This window comes from Notothenia coriiceps, unplaced genomic scaffold (genome assembly GCF_000735185.1).
Source record: "Notothenia coriiceps isolate Sejong01 unplaced genomic scaffold, NC01 NC01_scaffold00037244, whole genome shotgun sequence".
Lineage (NCBI taxonomy): Eukaryota > Metazoa > Chordata > Actinopteri > Perciformes > Nototheniidae > Notothenia > Notothenia coriiceps.
In genome coordinates, this window is record NW_011369945.1 from 8,077,040 (window position 1) to 8,097,690 (window position 20,651).

The following is a 20,651-nucleotide window of genomic DNA, read 5'->3' on the forward strand; positions in this document are numbered from 1 at the left end:
ACACACACTTCTCCTTCTCATTCTGTTTTCATTTACTCGTTCGTTATCTGACCACCTTCAATCTTGTAGGCTACTCACTTCGTTTCTTGTAGCCCTCGAAAGGGTTTTGGAGGTTGATGCCTCGGTGAACGTGAGTTGTTTGGCTTTCTTGTCCGCAGCAGCAGAAAGTATTTTCGAATGTTTGAATTAATCAAAGTGGGTCGTCACCGTCGATTTTCTCTAAGACTTATGCTCCAACACACAGTTGCACGGGGTGCAGAATAGTTTCCCCCCACTTTCGTGAAAGACATCGGGGTACTGCTTTGCCCGGTCTTTAACAGAAATGTTCGTCGATAAATGAGATGGATCAGATCTTTTCATCTTGGTGTTTTCTCTCTCGTGTGAGTTCCACACGTTCACTCTACGGTGTTGTTTACCTTCTGTGATGCGCGAGCTGATGACGTCGCGTCATCATCATCACTACTTCACGTCAACACGAGTTAACTATTTTTCTCTCAACTTTGTGTGCGGCCTTTTGATAAATATGTGGCCTTTTAACAATCTGCACCATTTTGCTGATTATGCGGTAAATTCTGCGATCGCAAAATCGAGTTTTTCTGGAGGGTCTAATTAACTGTGGGTATAAAGGTAGGAACCTATGTTTGTTGGTGAGAGGTTCCGCCGGAAGGCCCATACAGTTTTTGAACACACACGGAGAACACGCACGGACGACACACGGAGAGCACACACACAAACACGGGATTACAAACAAAGCAAAAGGTATTGTGTAAACCATAAATATCGTGTGGTGATTGAAACAAAGAAACCAGTAAAAAAGGGAAATAAATGGACTGTTTCGAACTGACTTTTATTCGGCAGCAAACCTTGTGTGCGTCAATTACAACCACCAAGCGGATCCTCAGAGGCTTAAAGCGTTGGCTTAGCCTCTACAAAAGGTTTCAAGCTGTGAACTGCTCCTAGTAAATGACAATCCCTCATCCTCTCTTTCCATACAGACCAACACTAAATAAAAAACAGACACACTAATTCACACATTAAAGTTAAATATCTAACATGTGTTGTTTAGGTGATAGAGGAGATCGAGGAGATGATGCAGGAGTCTCCGGACCCCGAGGACGATGAGAGCCCCTCCCAGTCCGACCTCTCCATGCTCTCTCAGGACTTCCACTGCCTGAAGCGCTCCGGCTCCAACACCAGCTACGAGGACCGTGAGTGCCCCCGCCGCGTTGATCTTCGATAAGAAAATAAAGCTTGTTGTCCTCTCAGCTGTGCTTTTTCCCTCTCTGCTGCCATTTCACTGTATTCTAAATCACTCAGTGAAGTGTAATGGGTCGCACTGTCTGGAACACGAAGAAACAGCCACACACATATTCTTACGTAACGTGTAACAAAAGCAAACAGCAATTAGGTTATTTCTACTTGTTATATAATCAACAGCGTTTATTTGGCTTGAAAAACTCTTTCTGATGCCAGACAGCTGTAGACGGAGCAGCTGCACCCTCAAGGCTATAGATTTAGTTTCAGATATCTGCATAATCGAACTACAATATGTTATGTGTTAACTAATCAGACATAATCAGTATCATTAAGTGCATTCACAATATTTACACTGAGCTGATTACTCATGCCTGGAGTGACTTACCCTCCAGCCCCCCCAATTTACACCATTTATCATAGACAGCAAATGCAAAAAAACGAAATTATTTATTATTATTATTTTCTCATTTAAAAAAAGTCATGAACGAATATCACAAAAATTAGGTGAACACTCAACTGAATTGCAGCCTTTTTACACAGAGCAGAGAGGGAAAAATAGGTTGTGAATAGCGGTAAAAAGAGTAGTTCAATATAAATAGTGAAAATATACTGATGTGAAAAACAACATTAAAATGATATCCTGTGTTCCAATCAAAGTAACTATCACACCCCTCTCCATCCTCTCATGCTGACCTCCTCCTCTTCCTCCTCCTCCTCAGGCCTGCGTCAGCTGTCTGTGTCCGAGCTGACCGAGACTCTGGAGGAAGTGGAGACGGCCATCCGCCGCTACAGTGAAGAGCTGATCCAGGCTCTGGCCCTGCGAGACGAACTGGACTATGAAAAGGAGGTACTTTGATTTGAATCCTCTTTTAATACTTTCCTTCGCAAACCACAACCAGGCAACAACATAAACTGCATCTGGAGTCTAGTCAAAGCTAAGAACCAGTCAGAAAATCATTAACAGCACTCAGAATCAGTCAGACAATTCCAGTCGTTTTTGGTCGTAAGCTCCAAAATGCTAGTTCTATTTTGAAGAAAACAGCGATTTGAACATCTGTTTAAACAGAGCGCATTGCTCACAGTACACCGGAGCGAGGTCAGTGAATCTCACTTCTTTTTGCTTTATGACGTGACTGTCGCTGGGTATTTTTAACAGCAGATAAAAATAGGTTTCTTTTTAAGTGTTGCATAAAGAGGATGTTGAATCTTGTATTGTCGTTTGATCCTGAAAACCAGCATAAAATAAAAAGAACGTTCTGTCTATTAAACCAGGTGAAGAACAGCTTCATCTCGCTGCTGATCGACGTGCAGAACCGACAGAAGGAGCACCGCGACCTGCTGCGGAAGAAGAAGAAAATCCGAAGCACGACGACAACCGGGCCCAACGGCCGGAGGACCGCCAGCACGCACATACCGGGCACGGTGAGTCATGTGGGGACACGGAAAGGACAAAACATTTTGCCCCGAATGCATCATTATAATGACGATGAGTGAAACAGACACACACTTCTTCAAAGTAGGAGCAGAAACGCTCGATGCATGACTCTGCAGTTTGCATGGTGCTTTCACACCGTGGGCTTCTCTTAAACCTTTTCCTTCCTTTCGCTTCAAATAGAAACCTCTTTACTCTCTTTTTCCTTCCTCTCGCTCCTTGTAGAACCTCACTCTGGAGGGACTCTCCAATGTCATTCAAAATGGCCTCCGTCAAACTTTTGGCTCCACAGGAGGGGACAAACAGGTGCCCCTGCTCTTTCTTTATCCAGCTCATGCTTCTTTCTTTGTCTTTTTATTTTGACCACTTGCATGTGTCCTTCTCCACTGCTACTGCTGGTGTTTTGGTGTCATGTCGGCCATTTGTTTTTCTGTTTTTGGTTGATTTTATGCTCTCTTTATTGCAGTCATGCTTTGTTCTTTATATCTTGATTTCTCTCCATCACTTGTCCTTGATTCATTATGTTACAATTTTTTGTAATTGTTTTGTCAATTTTGCAAATGTTATTGTGTTGCCTTCTTGTTCCTGTTTTAAGCAGAGAGAACACTGTTGCATAATTACTGCTTTCTTATTCAGTAAACATTTAGTCTGCAATATTGAAACCAGCTGCCAGTTAAATACGTGCCTATCTATAAGGATCTTACCTATCATCTGTTCATACATTCATGAAATTGAGATCCTTTTTTAACACTATCTTCCTAACAAAGGGCAATAATTCATTTTTATTCAAATGCTCCACCTGCATGGGTAACATGCATGTATTCGTTGTGCCTTACACTCTCCTCTCTTTCAGTACCTAACCACAGTAATCCCCTATGAGAAGAAAGCCGGCTCCCCTCCGGTAGATGACCTTCAGATCCTCACAAAGAGTGAGTATATCAACACCCTCACAATAAAAAAACACACCTACTGGAACCTGATGAAATGAGTTGCTATAATCTCTGCAGCTGTTTTTTAAAGCAATTTTTCTTCGTTTTGCCTCGGCACTTTTTAATGTTTTCTATATGTAATGTGCTCCTTTGTCTTTCCTAGTTCTCCACGCCATGAGGGATGACAGCGAGAAGGTCCCAGCTCTGCTAACAGACTACATCCTCAAAGGTAAACACACAGCCGTCCTCTATTAGCTTGAACTGCTTCCTCACACGTTTGATATCAATGTGAGGGGTTTTCACTAATATCAAGGTGGAGCAATGTAAAAAAAAACTCAAAGCAATGAAAAGTACTAAAGCCCTAAGGGGCAAGACAATTCCGGGCATAAGTATTACAATAACAAACACACCAAACTCTGGTGCTCCATTTTCTAAATTGGATCTAAATAGTTCTCTGTTTTGTGGGTATGACTTAACAACAGGTGGAAAAAAGGTTTAGCTAGCATCTTATTCTCATAACTCTCCGCTAAATTCGTTACATATATTGTGTGTTAGCATGTTAGCAAATGTATTTAAACCATATCAATGTGCATTCCTTGTCTTTAGACTGTATAGAGTAATTAAAACTCAGGTGGAAGAAAACGTGAATGCTTTTAGTCCATCGGATTGTGGTGCCCTTGAACCCCTTGTGGACAACATATGTATTACAACAACACACACATTTAATTTCTTTCTCTCCTCCAATTTTCAAAACTCCAAAAAAATCATCCTGGTTAAACTACTTTGTCACGTATTCCTGAGTCGATGCCCTTCAAGACATCCATAGAAAACACGTCCCAAATGTGACTTTAGAGAGAGTTAAGAGGTGGTTCCACTTGACATCTTGCTTGAAAGAGGAAGTACAACATGTTCTATTTCTAGGGAAGTCAACAGTATAATGAACCAGGATGCCCCGTAGAAAAGTAGCACTCTACACAAGCGATAGTAATCGGGAAGGTGGGGGAAATGCTTTTCTTGCCACCCTTCACTTTTGACCTGTACCTTCCTTGTCTTTCGTCTGTGCTGCATTGTCTTCTGGGTAGCTCTGGTATGAGAGCAGTGGAACCTGAGGTTTGTGAGGCACTGACACAACTAACACAGATTCTCACCTCCAGTCTTCTTCTTCTTCAGAGCCCCCTTTTTTCTCTTTCTTTCTCTCAGTCCATCTTCGTAGGCCCCCCCCCCCCTTCAAAAACAGCCGCTCTCCCCCACTCACTCTTCGCTGTAGTGCCTATCGTGCTGTGGCTGCATTACACCTCCCCTGAAACACGTGAAAACACTCATGCACCTAAATTCCTCCGTTTTCTGCGAGCTTGTAGCGGCAGCTGTCTGCTCCTCACCTGTTTTTCTTCCTCTTCTCTCACCCCACATTTCCTCTCCGTGGTAGTTGCTCTTCCATCATTAACAGCTCTCCTTCATGAGCGAATCAAAACAGCCGTAACTTTAAGCACATCTCTTCTTGTCTCCGCAGTGCTTTGTCCCACGTAAAGCCAGCTTCCTGTTTCCAGAACCATCCGTAGGACCATCAGAAGGAGGTTCTGCTAATCTCGAAGATAATGGATACAAAATATGTCTTTCCTCCATGTTTTTCCAACACATAGACTTTCTTTCCTTGTGGCATTTCTGTTTTTTTCTCTGCCACCTTTGTTTTTCCTAAGATTTTAACTCTAGATATAACTCCTCACTCTGTATAGTTATTTTCATTCTTAATCAGTGCTAGGACCCTGTATATCCGGACTGCATGCTGACTTGTCTATGAATGCCAGCAATCAGTATTATTAGTCACTTCCTTATTGGCCCGTGGCACTTGAATGGAGAAGGGTCAGGTGTATTGTAATCCCTGGGCTTTGTCTTTAAGGGAAAAGCAGTCCAATCTGTCTGTTTTATGAAACGCATTTGTATCATCTTATGCATTGGGGGAATACAAATTCTGTCAAAATGGCTGATTGACTGCATAATGTCGGGGTTAAGCATACCCTTTAATTTAAAATCCAAACTCGTGATTTAACTGGTCTTTTGCATGTTGGTTTTCTGTTAAAGCTCAATTTTGGCTTTTGGAATGTTAAAAATGAAATATTTTGTATACGATTAAGAGAAATTGCACAGTTTTTAGGAACTTTTATTTTTTGAAAGATTGAAAAAAAGGTAAAACGACGTGAGAAAGTAATAGCTGGATGAGCAAACTTGTAAATCATATTTTTGGAGATGGAATTGTTTTTAAAGTGAGATTAGGGACTTTCCACCTTTTGTGACCACACAGCAACACCATTTTGTAAATGCTGTCCATTGACCTCTGAGCCCTCGAGTAGCGACCTCCCCCCCAACAACTTTATCACTTCCCCAGAAAGTCGTCATAACAATGCGTCTAAAAAATACCTCGTATAAAATGTTCGCATAAGTAGAAAACGTATCATTTAGGTAAATAGTGTTGTTAACATTAGGTTTGATAATTGTGTAGTTAATCTTCTGTTATAAGTGGGTTTTCTCTGACTGTTAACCCTTTAACTGTTGTGGTAGCACTTTAGTCTATCAGTGATCTGGTCATGTAGTAGTGGAATATTTGGTGAATTTATGAACAGTACGTCTCGCTAGATTAGCGTTAGCTAGCAGTGCCAAAACATGAAGGGTTGTTGTCATGCGTCCAACTGTTTACCCTGCAAGTCTTCACAAGGAATTAAACCAGCCTTAAAGGGGTACTCCACTGATTTTACACCTTAAACATTTCATTCAGAGCACTACTCACCCTGTAAAAACAGTTAAAAAGTTTGTCGTCTACATTTAGGAGTAGATTTTCTAAGGAAATGACCCAATGATGTCATGGTGATGTCATCAGGTTCATTTTGATTTGGGCCTGAAACTACGACACAACAACCTTTGTTACAAACTCAGTGCACCAACGGATTAACTAAACCAAAACACTACAGAGTTCCATTATGGGAAATGTAGGATCCAGTGAGTGTTTTAGCTCGGCACATGGTACGGACTAGAAGTCAGAACATTTCTAACATCTATAGGCTCTTATTTTTGTGTCTATTGCAAGTCTACCATCATTAGAAAAGTGCCATACTTAATCACTGGAGCGCCCCTTTAAAACCTTGTACCGCCAACTAGCACAGCGTATGTGTCGCTACGCTAACGTTCAGATAACCAGCTACTACCGGTGCACCACCCAGCGTCAACATCAGGTCCAGTCTAGCTCTCAGGTACGATCATCAGTGTTACTAGTTTAAAATCTTCCTCTGAAAGGTACTAACATTCCTGAGTCTTTGTAATGTTTTGGCAACAGGTATATTAGCTAGACTCTGCTGCACTTCTATCTACAAATGATACCTGGATGAGCCAGTGGAGTTAATTATCTTGACTAAACCAGGTTAACATTACAGATGTTGATAATGTCGTGATTTGTCACTTAATTTAGTCCTAGAATAAGCTTAGTAATGATATTAGTAGTAGTGGTAGGTGTAGCTAGCATTTAAGCGGCTCAGTAGCATCCACTTGGTGTAGCAGTTTAGCGACGATAACGCATCTAAACTTTGTAGGAAAAGGTGAAACTGTTATGAAAAAAGGAATTTACTTCACTGGTTTAAACATTCTTAAGCATGTTTCTCATGCATGCTTCCAGGTGAAAATGGTGTAGGAAGATGACGAAGGGGTGTGATAAAGTTAGCAAACATTTGGGAAGAGTGCACAACCGGTTGCTGAAATTCGAGGGGTCCATTTTTATCTTTTGTAAAAGAAAACAAAAGCTTGCAGTGCTATATTTAACTATTTATATGTGACTGTTGTTTCTGCTGTTCCCAGCTTTGTACACATTTTTACCCTAGCATGTGCTACAAGCACTTTACTGCTGCACACACATTTCTAAGAATGGTTAATTTGTTTACAGAGGTATAACGATCACACTAAAGGGACAAGTGCATGTCAAAAATTGAATGCATAAAGCATTAATTCAAACTATTTAGAAGATATCGAAAAAGGGCATTTATACAAAAAATTGTTGATCCTTGTCTTTTAAAAAGCTTAAATAACCTTTCATTTTATAACGAAACGGAAAGTCACTGGAGGCTCTGGATCCCATCTCAGGCCATAAATCTGTTAGCGGACATATCAGTGTAACTACAATTTAGAGATCTATATTTATACATGCACGACAGAACAAGCAAACGGAAAAAGGCTGCCTTTGTAAATGCCTAAACATTTTTGTACATTAAACCATATCCTTTTTGTTTTAATGCAATATAATTCCCCGATTGGAGGTTTTATGTTTACCGTCTCATGTGGTACTGCAGTATATTAATTTATTATGTAAATGTTCAGTTTTGTTACCATATTATTGACTGTAATGGTACAAGTGTTTTGTGCCCACATTGCATTGCAACTCAATTGAAAATAAATGAATATGTGAACACTGTGGTTTCAGCTTACTGTGTGTTTGTGTAAAATGATTATCTTATTATTCCTTTATAAATTATCTCAGGGAACATTTTCTCATCCTATAAAGGAATGCTTAATATCAGCTGATACAGTGACAATGGTGACATGAACCCAGTTACAGTTGTTTTAATCAAAAATAATTATAATAAATAATTTTGATTAATTAAAGTTTCCTCTGGTTCACAGACATGTTTTGCTTTTTCACTAACCAAAAAATAGAGCTTTTTGCAAATGAATGTGTCTGTAAAATAAGTACGTCCCCCTCCAAACAATCTGAAATAGATTAAACAGAATGTCCTTCTGCGTCTATATACAGTATCTTTGCTTTTTCTATTTCCTAATGTGTGCTCACAGTTTATATCCTAAGCAAAAGCAGCTGCTTCCTCTCGACCAGCTTTGCTCTAAAATATCAGGACTGTCTCATCCTCGCTTCCTTTCTCCTCCCAGTTGCCACAGTTACTCCAGTGATTTGTCATGAGTCTTTTTTATCTGCATTTCTCATTTCCGGAAAAAAGGAACTCCACCTCGAACTGTGTCTGAACCGGATTCTGAACCGTTTACAGCTATCTAGCAGGCACAGTGACACTTTGACTGGTTGTGTCCTGTCAGGGGTCAAAGGTCAGCCCGGGTCACAGGTTGGTGTCAGTGAACATGGTGTGCTCCTTCCTCACCGTGCTGAAACCTTTGACAGTGTCAACAAATTCCTCATCGTCCATGAACTGCAAAGGAGAAGGACAGAGCTTTTTAAACATGAGTCAGCAGTTTAATTCAAGTCACTTGGAGTTGTTTTGGCAGGACAAAAGACTATAGAGATAATTTGTGTGTATGTGTATCTTTCTCTCTCTCTCCACAGCTAATCTCCCATACTACTTGACCCATTAGCTTAATATTCGTTATGCTCATTTATGACTGTACCCTCAAGGACCTCTTGTGGTTGCGTTAATTCACATTTTTTGAGAAGCATATTTTATTAACTTTTTTTATACCTTCATTGACTGCTGACTCCTCTTAACCAGCCACTGATCAACACATGCTTCAGTAACAAAAGGCATTCTACTTGACAAGGCATTACATTTAATTTAGCTGACTCAAATTGACTTACAATTAGTGTAATAAACTATACCATTTTATGTGCTACATACATTTTTCATTATATTTTGATGGCCAAGTTGCATTTGAAATTTCCGGCAATAAACTAGGCTAAAAACCAGCCTTTTGGAGCCTGTTGTAGGCCAAATATAGCCTTTTGTTTTGATACCCATAGAAAAGTTTGGTTTCATTTGAACCGGAGCATCTGTGGATTAACTCCACATTGGATATGTTATGATCAAATGCTGTTTTTGTTTACTTGGTTCCATCTTGACAAAGAGAGACACAACTGGCAGAGATTTACACTAACATTTATATTTACTGTATAACTCTAACTTCTAGAATCCCTATTTCCCCCTTTTTGGTACATTAGCGTGCAGCTGGGAAAACATGTTTTGAAAATGCTCTGAATTAACAGCACACAGTTAACTCTGTATGTGACCGTGGTGGGAGCATTGTCTGATATAATATCGTAGTTTAATAATGTTTGGGGGTCTCTCACCATCCCACTGTCATGGCCGGATATGTTTGGGTCCCACGTGTCGTCGTCCCCTGTGAGGGACTTCCCGTCCATCACCTGGCTGACGCTGCGCCTCAGGGAGTTCACGCTGAGGATCCCCAGCTCACCCTGAGGTGCCTCCTCATCCATGGGCTCACATTTAACCTCCAGCACTTCCTGTTGGGAGCGGAGAGAGAGGGCTGTTACTGCCATGCACGTGTGCGGGTACACTTTTTTTAATATGTGATGATTTTTACCTCTAACTTCATGGTGAAGCCTTTCAGTGTTACACTGTTGGAGAAGCCTGCTGTGTCAGGCACAGCGTCAAACTGAATAAAAAGATAGCAAATGTATAATACATAAATAAATAAATTAAGCAGGTTCATTCTTTATATAGTAAATAGGGATTAGTAAATAAATGTGTCCTCACAAAAACAGAGTTGCTGGCAGGATAAACAGCTATGGGGTTCCTCCTCTTCTGAAGGGGCAGGGACACCAGCGGGGGTCTCTCTCTGGTGAAGGGGGGCTTGTTCAGGGCCTGCAGGGAAAAGACAGATACTGACCTGTACTCAGGGTAGAAAAAAACCAAGTACATTTACTCAAGTACTCAAATATTGAGTTTTTGTTCACTTTTTCCAGGATGGAAAAGTACTCAGATTGTGTACAGTAAGTAAAAGTAGAAGTACCAGAGTGTAGTAATACTCTTACAAGTAGCACTTTTACTAAATGTTACTCAAGTAAAAGTGCTGATGGCAAAAGTATTGGCATCAAAATATACTAAAATTACCAAAAGTAAAAGTACTCATTATGCTGATTGGCCCATTTCACAATCATATATGATTTGTTTGATTATAATTATTCATGTAATAAAGTGTTTATCAAGCTGGTAAAGATGGAACTAATTTAAATTACTTTATTTACTGCAGGGTAGCATGTGAATCCTATTATTTATAGTACTATTTATTTATAGAGAAGTCCTATTGAAGTGTTGATTCTATTATTGATCATTTTTTCTAATCTATATCTAACTAAGTAACTAAAAGTACTACACAAATGTAGTGGGGAAAAGTACAATATTTACCTCAGAATTGTAGAGGAATACAAAGAAACATGAAATGGAAATACTCCAAAAAAGTGCAAGTATGTCAAAATGGTACAGTACTTGAGAAAATACTTCCCACCACTGACTTTACTTGAGTAATTAAATGTTAAACTACTTTCTTCTACTCCACTTCATTCCAGAGGAAATATTATACTGTATCTTTACCAAAGTGCATTCATACAGCTTTAGTTACTTTACAGGTTAAGAGTTTACAAACAAAATAAGCATTTATAAAATATGATTACAGATTAAACAGTACATAACTGTGCCCCACCTTCACCATCTTAACGGTCCCTTACCTTATGGAGCGTGACCCCCAGCACGATGGCGAGCAGCAGCAGGGCGACGGCTGCCATCACCACGATGAACCACAGCTCTCGGATCAGAGGCTGTCCTCCCTGCCCCCCCTCCGCCCGCTCACCTCCACCTCCCCCTGCAGGAGGAGTGAGGCTCCGTGAATCTGAAGGGGAACAAAACATTTGGATCTTGATAGACATTATGACACCCAGAATAAAGTATGTAAATTATATTACTATTAGGGAGTTTTAGCATATATTTAACAACAATGCTACGTCCTTTTTCTGGACTACAGAATAAGGATTATTACCTGACGCTATTTTAAAAACCAGATGAAATTTGTAAGACAATTTTCATATAGGCTAATTTTAAATAAATGGTGTATCTGGATCCTTTAGACATTGTTATCCAAAGCTACTTACAAAATGAACAATCAACCATTAGCAAACAAATGTAGAACAGCCCGAATCCTGCAAATAGGCTACATTAGCTTCAAATTGGTCAAACCATTTTAGAGGCTAAATTCAGACATATATTTTTTATACACAGTTTTTGTTAAAATATATTTAACTTGCCAAGGTGCAGAACATATACATTGCTCCGCTAAATGTCTCTTATTCTGGTTGTAAGTTTTGTATTTAGACTTCTCGTGGGTTCACATTTGATAGGAATACATCACTCAAGTCTCTGTTAGATAGAAAGGCGATCACATGTGCTGTAGAAGAGATAACACTGTAACCAGAGACATACTTGATCTCATAGCCTAGTTTTTACCCTGCAACACACTCCTTAACTCCAGCCACTTTTTTATCAACTCCTTCACACCTCTTAAGTCTTGAACATGTAGAGTTATACCCTGAAGTCAACATAATGAATATAACAATGCAACTATTCCTGCATCCAACAAGACAGTATGAATTCTTATGAACAGAAGGAGAAAAACAGGTAAGAGTTTGGAGGGGCTGATGGGAAATAAATAAATGTGTCCACACAGAGACTCACCAGTACTGAGGTCCGTGGTTCGGCCTGATGCAGGGGTGCTGGCAGCCCCTCGCTGTGTGACACATCGATCTGAAGGGCAAAGACCTGTGTTGCGTTTAGGATCGCACCTGTCAGCCCATCAATATTTCACAATTCACACCACGATGCGTTCACATGCTGAACGTACACAGGGCAGGAGAGACTTTAGACAAACATCCCCATGTCCTGTTCCCTGAGGCGAGTGTTTCCTGGAGAGCACAGGGTTCAAAGATATGAGCTCGAAAAAAGTGTCTCGCAGGAGTGTGTGTCCTTCTCGAGACAGAACTCCCTTTGCTTTTTTTTCAGCAGCGCCATGGCAACAGCCAGGTGTCAGGTGTCAGTTTACCTGCAGAATGGTCGTAACCATACCACCCCTCTGATGCAGTTCTTTATCATTTCTTATAGGAATAAATGCCCTATGGGTCTTGTGTTTACTTCTTACTGTATGATTAATGTTGAAAAGAAGGTAACAGCACTTAACATTCCCAGAGTCAATGATGTCTTACATTAATGCAGGAACTCCTCAGTGAGGTCACACAACACTGTAGGTATTACATTTCATGAAAGCATGTTGCATAAAAGGAAATTACCTGAAAGAATAACCTACTTTATTACATTTCAGAAAACATATACTTATTTAGGGGCTCAAACAGACATATAATAGAGTATGGAATCCATTTCTTAATCTTTTTAGAGGGAAAATACTGTGCAACCTTGAGCAGCTCTTTCTACACTGCACAATACTCAACTAGTCAACTTGTTTCCATTTTTATGTTGCACTTTTATTTATTAGTTTATTATTATGTTTGTTCTGTTCTTTATTGTCTTTCACATAATATGTCAATGACTATAATCATGGAGTATTGCAGGTATTTTAAATCACAATATCACAGTAAGAAACAAACACATGTGGATATGTTTTATGAACGAATCAGCAGTTTTATTATTGATATGTCTCAATTTCTCTTAATAGCTTCCATATTATGTAACCCTATGACTCCAGATCGATGCAGCAGTGTAATATATACTGGACGAGTAAGACACAACTACTTTTAGAGTGTTAGTGTTTCATTCTTTATCTATTTCTATATGCAATGAGGTGAATAACCACATGATGGCGCTAAGCAGCTGCTGTGTTTCCCATTATGAGTCAATGGCAGCAGAGACACCAAAACTAGTCTGGTATTCGATTCTTCTATAGGCATGAAGTACAACACTTTTGAAATGAATACATATTTGCGTATTCATATAAAGAAAAAAAAGACAGCCATATTTTAAAGAATTCTAATTGGTAATCAAATGTAATGGTAAGGCCACATTGAAGCTTATTGTAATGTCTTAGACCAGGGGTGTCCAAACTACGGCGCGGGGTCCAACTGCAGCCCGTCGTCCATTTTGAATTGGCCCTCATCAAATTCGAAAATCGTAGTGGAATAAGGCCCACACATGAAACTTGTGCTTGTCTTATGTGGTAATTCTTAAATATATGCAAACATATACTACACAGTATAGTATTAATGTTTCAATAAGCTCACTTTTCAAATAAATTCAGTCAATTTAAGTTGAAAACGTTTTTTTCTAACAAATCTTAGTTCATAAAAAATAGCCCAATAACTTATTAACATTGTAAGCTTGAAATACACCCTTCCTATTCCCCCTTATTATAAGCAATCTGACGCTTCTGTTTTAAGATATGAGATGGAAACACCTTTTGTAATAAAATAAATAATCCTATGGAAAGCTGTGATGTAGGCTGTTTCTTAAAACAGAGTATGAAGAATACTTTACCTACATTTGATTGATTTTGCTAACTTATAACTTAACTTATGAGACATTATACCTCTAGTGAGGGGCCCAGCCCTTCATATGTTTTTCTGTATATGGAAAACATGTTGGACACCCCTAGCTGTCTAAGACCTAAAACAATGTAGCCCATTACAAAAGCGTTGTATGTGAAACCCAGCATTGCTTTAGAACAAATTTGAGCATACGTTACATCATAATGTTTCCAAAGTGATTATATAACATTCTTTTTAATCTTTGAGCCATCGGTCCCCAGGTCCAGACATCAGCACTCGGTATGAGCGGAGGCCCCCACATTAACTAATTTGATTTATTTTTTACAGAAAAGCTGCCCATAGTCTAATACTCTAATCAGCATTCATACCTTGCCATGATGATTCGGGACAATGCTTTTTTATTGAGGAAATGATCTCACCCTTGAGTGCCAGAATCAGCCTTTTTTTACAGCCCATATCCTCAGGGCCTCATCCATCACCGAGGTGTCTGGGCGACACGGCCTCTAGACACACACTAACTCATTTAAGAAGAGGGACATGCAGGAATATATCACTCAAGATCACTAACTCACTTACTGACGGCTCAAACATCTTTGTGAGTTTTAACCACAGGAAAATAAAGACATTGTTTTCTGCTGACAGATGAAGGACGAATGGGTTCCCTTTGGATTTGTGTTTATCTTTCTATTCAATCATCCATTTTTATTCTTCATTGTCTCCTCTCCTCTTCTTAAACGTACAAATAAGATCACAGGCTTCATGTTACAGAACCAATCGTGACTGATTGCCCCTAAAGGCTGCACCTCTCTCCAGTTGATATTTCCTTTATCGACTGCAAACTCAATCAAAAAGCATGTAATCCCACAAAATATCTTCTTCTTTAATCCCCGGTCTAACAAAAGCAGAGTGCTGCTCATCATCTCAATAATTTACAATTACATTTTCAAAATGATTGCTGTAAAACCTGGTTGTAAGAGACATTTGAAACACTTGATTTGAAACATCTACTGGATCTAGCAGCAAGCAGCATATAAACAAGCAAGATACTGCTGAAAGCAATGGAAGAAATCTAGCAAGGGGACCTTGAGTTAAGATTTTATTTTTCTGAGGTGCAGAATAAACCTTCAAGCTCAATATTTCTTAATTTGTTTGATAGATATTTATTCAAACGGTTCTAAACCTGCCATTGATTTGTCACTGTGTATAAACCATAGCAGTTTGTTCCCTTGTATTTGTCTTTGTATGTCATTTTATAAAAATCATCATAAATGTATCATTTATCATATTAATGGACACTAAAAACATGTATGTAACAATATGAACATTAAAGGGGATATATCAAGCAATTTTTTGGGTTGATAATTGAATTTGAAATGCTTTTTTTGTTAAAAAAACACCTTTTTTCTCATACTGTCTGAATAAACCTGTGTTCACCCTCAATCTAGAAGCTTAGTTTTGGCCCCTGTCTCTTTAAGTGTTTTATCCTAAAAAGCCTTGCCCTGATTGTTCAGTGTATTCACGTGCCTTGATCCCTGCCGAGTCGACGCACAACTGTTGATTGGTGTCAGTGCCAACAAAACTTTTTAGGAGCAATGCGCTCATGTGGCTCATGTGGCGCATACATCTTAGTTCCTACTCTTTTCCCTCACCCTATCCTAAGGGAGTGCATGTACGTAGACACGTTGTGCCTCTCAGACTGCCAAGGGCACACAGGGGGATAGGTATCCTACTTACTTTGCTAGCCCATCTCCCCTCAACGCCTATCCTAGGGAGTCAGCGCCCCGGTTCTACGGGGGCGCATAAGGGTCGCACCTTGCACCCTCAGTTGAGTGTNAAACGTAGGCCACCTTCCACCTCCTTATATGGTCGCCTCTGTAGAGAAACTGCTGTCTCTGCTTCCTGACTTTGAGCCAATCAGATTACACAGAGGCTGCTCCTTAGACATATGTCGATAAAGTGGTGCAGGGAAGCCGTATTATGTAGGCCAGCCTGGGAGTTCAAATCAAAAGGGCTGCCTCAGCAAAAAGCCAATGAGATTTTTCCACTGGATCTCAGAATACTGCAGAAAAAAATAAGATCTGTGGCTAATAAACGTTTATGAGACTAATACATTTTGTTCAGCAGGATAATCTCAACATATTGACACCACTTTTATGATTTTTAGAGCGTTAATGCAATTAACCAGAGGTAAAAAGCTAATGTTAGGCTATAAAGGAACTACAGCATGGTCACATGACTTCACGTCACCACCGCTAAGCCAAAGGATGCTAATGTTGGGCTATTAAGGAACTACAGCACGGTCACATGACTTCACGTCACCACCGCTAAGCTAAAGGTGGCTAATGTTGGGCTATTAAGGAACTACAGCACGGTCACATGACTTCACGTCACCACCGCTAAGCTAAAGGTGGCTAATGTTGGGCTATTAAGGAACTACAGCACGGTCACATGACTTCACGTCACCACCGCTAAGCTAAAGGTGGCTAATGTTGGGCTATAAAGGAACTACAGCACGGTCACATGACTTCACGTCACCACCGCTAAGCTAAAGGTAGCTAATGTTTGGCGTGATGACGTTTGCAAACTCTGTTTTTAAGATGCATAGAATCTTCAGACATTCACTAGTGGAGATTTTACAAAAATGTTAAATCTCTATAGCGTGTGGTATCAACAGACCATATTTCAGACATCTAACCAAGAACACGTTAAAGAAAACAGTGACTTCAAGACGACTGGATGTGCTAAAATGCTAACTAATTTCCTGGTTTTAGGACTCATCCCTGCACCACTTTATAACAGATTGTTATTAGGCAAGAAACATTTAAATGAGACCTCTATTGAAGCTCCTATATAACCTTAATGCAAAAACAATGCTGTCTGTCAGTGTCAGTCGCTCGGACTCTGACGTCTGTGACACACAGATAATCATTACCATCATCAGCGTCATAATGATAATCTCACTGACAAGACTTTCTCTGACAATACAACAACTGTAAAATAAACTAATATGCACACATCTGATTAGCTTTTCTTTGCACAAACTACAACAGATGAAAAAATAGACACATTCAGTTATTACAATTAAAAACAAGGATTGTGTTCGTGTTGTTTTTTCTGTTTCAACATGGCTTGCTGGTGCAATAACAGAATAACAAAAGAACAAAAGAACAAAAACGCTCGCAAGGCTGTTATTGTTCTGGCTTTCCCACACAGCTGCTCATAAAAAGACCACCCACTGTTGGTCAAACAACACAAGATATCTGAAGAAATTCTCTCAGTCTGTTACACAACTATTACTATTTTTGTGTTATTTTCTGACATTCGAAGACCGATTTATTGTCTTATTGAGAAAATAATCAGCTGATGAATTGATAATTAATTTTAGCAGTAACTGGAATTAGTTTGTTAAGTTTTATATATATACACACACATATAAATAGCATATGTTGTATACATTTTGTAGGCTGGAATATCAAAAGTACACTGATTACAATCAATTAGGAAACCTGAAAAGTAGCATTACCCCTTTAAATATCAAGGTATTGCTCAGACCTAACCACTGGTTGACATTAACACTTAAAGTGTAATATGAAAACTACAGTATGTCATTCAGGGCAAATAGAGGGGTAAAGGGAAAATAACGCCTTTGACAGGAAACGATATCAAATGCACGGCTACCTTGGATAAAATCACACATCTCTTTCTCTCTGTTGAACGTTGTTGGAGACATGTAGGATGTACATATAGGATGTGGGAATATGACTTACTAATCAGGAATTTACCCGACAATCACATCAAACACAAAAGCAGAATGAGCATTAGGGAAAGAATATCCAATTCTAATTTGTTTTACTAATATTGCAATTGTTTTTTGATACAAAATATGTTGAACATAGTGTGATTTTCTAAGAGGATTTGCATCAACAATCATTTCTTATTAAGCCACATAATGTTGTTTGTAGGAAAGGACTTCCCAGCAGCTCCAAAATGCCTAATTCCAACAATTGTACATATTTTAGCTTTTACCAAATATTGTGCTTGCTATGATTTGGATAATGCATTCGTCCGTGTTGCAATTACGAGAACATTTGAATAAATTGTGCACCCTAATGAGCTTTATCCCCCTAACACCGAGGACCCATAAAACCAATACTAAAAACAACAAAGAGATGTATTGAATAATGTTATATGCATGTTGCAGTGCTAGACCCATGAGAATAATTCAGTACATTCCCATGTTGCTAATTCTGAGCGTACGCAGCAAGATGGGGATTTTTTTTCACGACATCTGCAGAAAGCGATCAATTTAAACCCCAGCAGCACGGAGAGAGTGCTGCAGTGTCAGCTGAGGCTACGCTGTCAGCAGCAGCAGCAACACCATGCAGCGGAGCGGACATAAAAGATGCTGCAGACATTAACTGCACCTATATGTGTGCATTGCATCGCTAGAAATGCGTATTTTTTCATGTTCAGTGGATCAAGGAGGTTCTAAACAAGGTGAAGTTGTTAATAAAATATGGAGCCTGATCAGATGAGTCCTTTTGGTTGATATTATTCTTGGGGTGAATTTTTTAGCTTACAGTTTTCCCTTATTATTATTTATTGATTTTTGTGCTTCATTTTGTTTCTTCCCTGAGGCAGGGTGGGGATGGGATGTTTAAAATAGAAAACTGAAATTGAGCATTATGTTTCTGTCCTTATCTTATTCTGTAATTGTATATTTTGTACTTTTAAAGGTGGGGTAGGTAAGTTTCAGAAACCGGCTCGAGATACACTTTTTGTTATATTCCATGGAATGCTCTTAACATCCCGATAGCAATGAATATCTTAAATGCTTTGACACTAAATACATAAACAAATGCCATCTGTGGAAGCCGTCATACTGTAAAAACTACAACCAATCCGTTTAGCCGGGTAGCCTTCCATCTCGTGCCCTCATTGGGCGTGCATTGCAGCAGTACTTCAATGACTCGCCAGCAACCAGCGGCCACTTTCACCATGGCAGTTAGGTTCAACATCGTCTACTGGTCGCAAAAGAAAAAATGTAACGGAGCAAATTAAGAACAAAAAGAAAGTGGAAACTAGGAGAAGTCAAACCAGAGTCAATATCGGAGTTGCTTTGGCTGTGTAGTATTGCTAACCTAGATGTGTTTAGCTTTGCCGGATATGTAACGTTACTGCAGCCTGCTCTCGCGGAGGAGGTGCTCTGTAAGGAAGTCTGAAGGAAGGGGCGGATTCTTTTTGGCTGTGTACTTTCAAATGTTAGTGCACTCGAGCCGGTTTCTGAAACTTACCTACCCCACCTTTAATGCTCAATAAAATATATACATATTTAAAAATGAAAATAAACGAGTCTTTCTGTGTGATTTTACGTGTGCTTTGCTGTGAGGTAACAGCACTGCGTTCAGCCCTGGGCGGCGGCAGTTAGAGGAGCATTAGTGTCGGACAATATCATCACGGCTGTATGAGCAGAGAGAAAACATTGAACCCTGAGGTGGAGCGGTGCCACGCAATGCATTAAGGCACCAATAGTGAGGTGTCTGCACTTTGGTTTAGTGCTTAGACTGTGGTTCAGTCCATTGCTAATGTAAGAGCTGCTACTCACAAGAAAACCTCCGTGTCCATGGATGACTACATGGAAGAAGCTAAAGGAAGTGGTGCAGGAATTAGTTAGCATTTTAGCCCTTTCTGTTCCATCTTCTCAAAGTCAACGATTTTAGAAATGAGCTTTTGGTTAGGTGTCTGAAATCTGAGGTCTGTGCTGAAGAGATTTTTACGTTTTGTTCTACGACATAAAATAAGTCAGTAAATCGTCTTAAGTGTGTGATGTTAGTGTCTAAATGAGACGACTAAACGACAACGCGCATAACATTAGCCACATTTAGCTTAGCTGTGGTGACATGAACTAATGTGACCGTGATGTAGTTTATTTGTTCACTAAATGTTTAACTCTGGCGATTGCATTCATACTACTTTTCTAATTATTGAAGCATAAATCAAATCACCAGAAGTAAAAGCTAATGTTAGGCTTTGAACACACCACCTCTGAGCAAAAGGCGGCCAATGCTAGCTTAACGGTTTACGCTTCAACAATGATATACTTGATTTTAATATCCACAGATTACCCTGTTGGTGAAAATGTGGAAGTATATTAAAACATGTGTTAGCCACGTATCTTCATTTCTGTGATATTCCAGTAATTGCAATGCCAACTTCTGGGTCTGCCTAAAGAAAACAATCATCTCTGCAGCACTCTATGCGCAGTTGGCAGTGTACATCCTCTTGTTTTAACCTGACACAGCAAAACCAACAGTTACCTACCAACATAAGGAGGCATGTGGCGCAGTGGATAGAGCGTTTGTGTTCGGATCAAGGGAGCACAGGTTCAAACCCCACTGCAGTCAGCATGTCGTTGTGTCCCTGGGCAAGACACTTCATCCCAAATAGCAATTTGGGATGAAGTGTCTTGCCCAGGGACACAACGACATGCTGACTGCAGTGGGGTTTGAACCTGTGCTCCCTTGATCCGAACACAAACGCTCTATCCACNAGTATTTCACTACTCAAGAACTAAGACGTGTAACTTCAAACCGTTTTCTCGCTGGACCTACAAGGTGTCGTGATGACCGTTATTATAAGACACCTGTCTACTTTAGGTTTCAACTCAACAGACCTTCTTGTGTGTTGCGATACACACCTCTTTTTTTCCGTGTCGTGTGGGTTGTAGTTTTTGGATAGGGTTGACACTTCATAC

General features: G+C 39.7%; 2 protein-coding genes across 2 annotated transcripts in view; one reads left to right on the top strand and one right to left on the bottom strand.

Moving 5' to 3' along the window:
* Nucleotides 1-8,068, top strand: part of LOC104965257 (fasciculation and elongation protein zeta-2-like) — a 22,048-nt gene extending 13,980 nt beyond the window's left edge. The window contains exons 5-11 of the mRNA XM_010794214.1: nucleotides 1,067-1,208; nucleotides 1,977-2,104; nucleotides 2,530-2,679; nucleotides 2,915-2,995; nucleotides 3,543-3,618; nucleotides 3,782-3,847; nucleotides 5,129-8,068. Coding sequence (XP_010792516.1) covers nucleotides 1,067-1,208; nucleotides 1,977-2,104; nucleotides 2,530-2,679; nucleotides 2,915-2,995; nucleotides 3,543-3,618; nucleotides 3,782-3,847; nucleotides 5,129-5,145 — 660 coding nt within the window. The 3' untranslated portion in view covers nucleotides 5,146-8,068. The remainder of the gene's footprint in view (nucleotides 1-1,066; nucleotides 1,209-1,976; nucleotides 2,105-2,529; nucleotides 2,680-2,914; nucleotides 2,996-3,542; nucleotides 3,619-3,781; nucleotides 3,848-5,128) is intronic.
* On the bottom strand, nucleotides 6,673-11,163 carry LOC104964595 (usherin). The gene is made up of 5 exons (XM_010793424.1): nucleotides 11,081-11,163; nucleotides 10,110-10,217; nucleotides 9,937-10,008; nucleotides 9,683-9,856; nucleotides 6,673-8,810 (listed from the first exon to the last, which is right to left on the bottom strand). The coding sequence occupies exons 1-5, from the start codon at nucleotides 11,135-11,137 to the stop codon at nucleotides 8,721-8,723; spliced, it is 501 nt and encodes a 166-aa protein (XP_010791726.1). The 5' UTR covers nucleotides 11,138-11,163; the 3' UTR covers nucleotides 6,673-8,720.
* Between the last annotated feature and the right edge of the window lie 9,488 nt (nucleotides 11,164-20,651).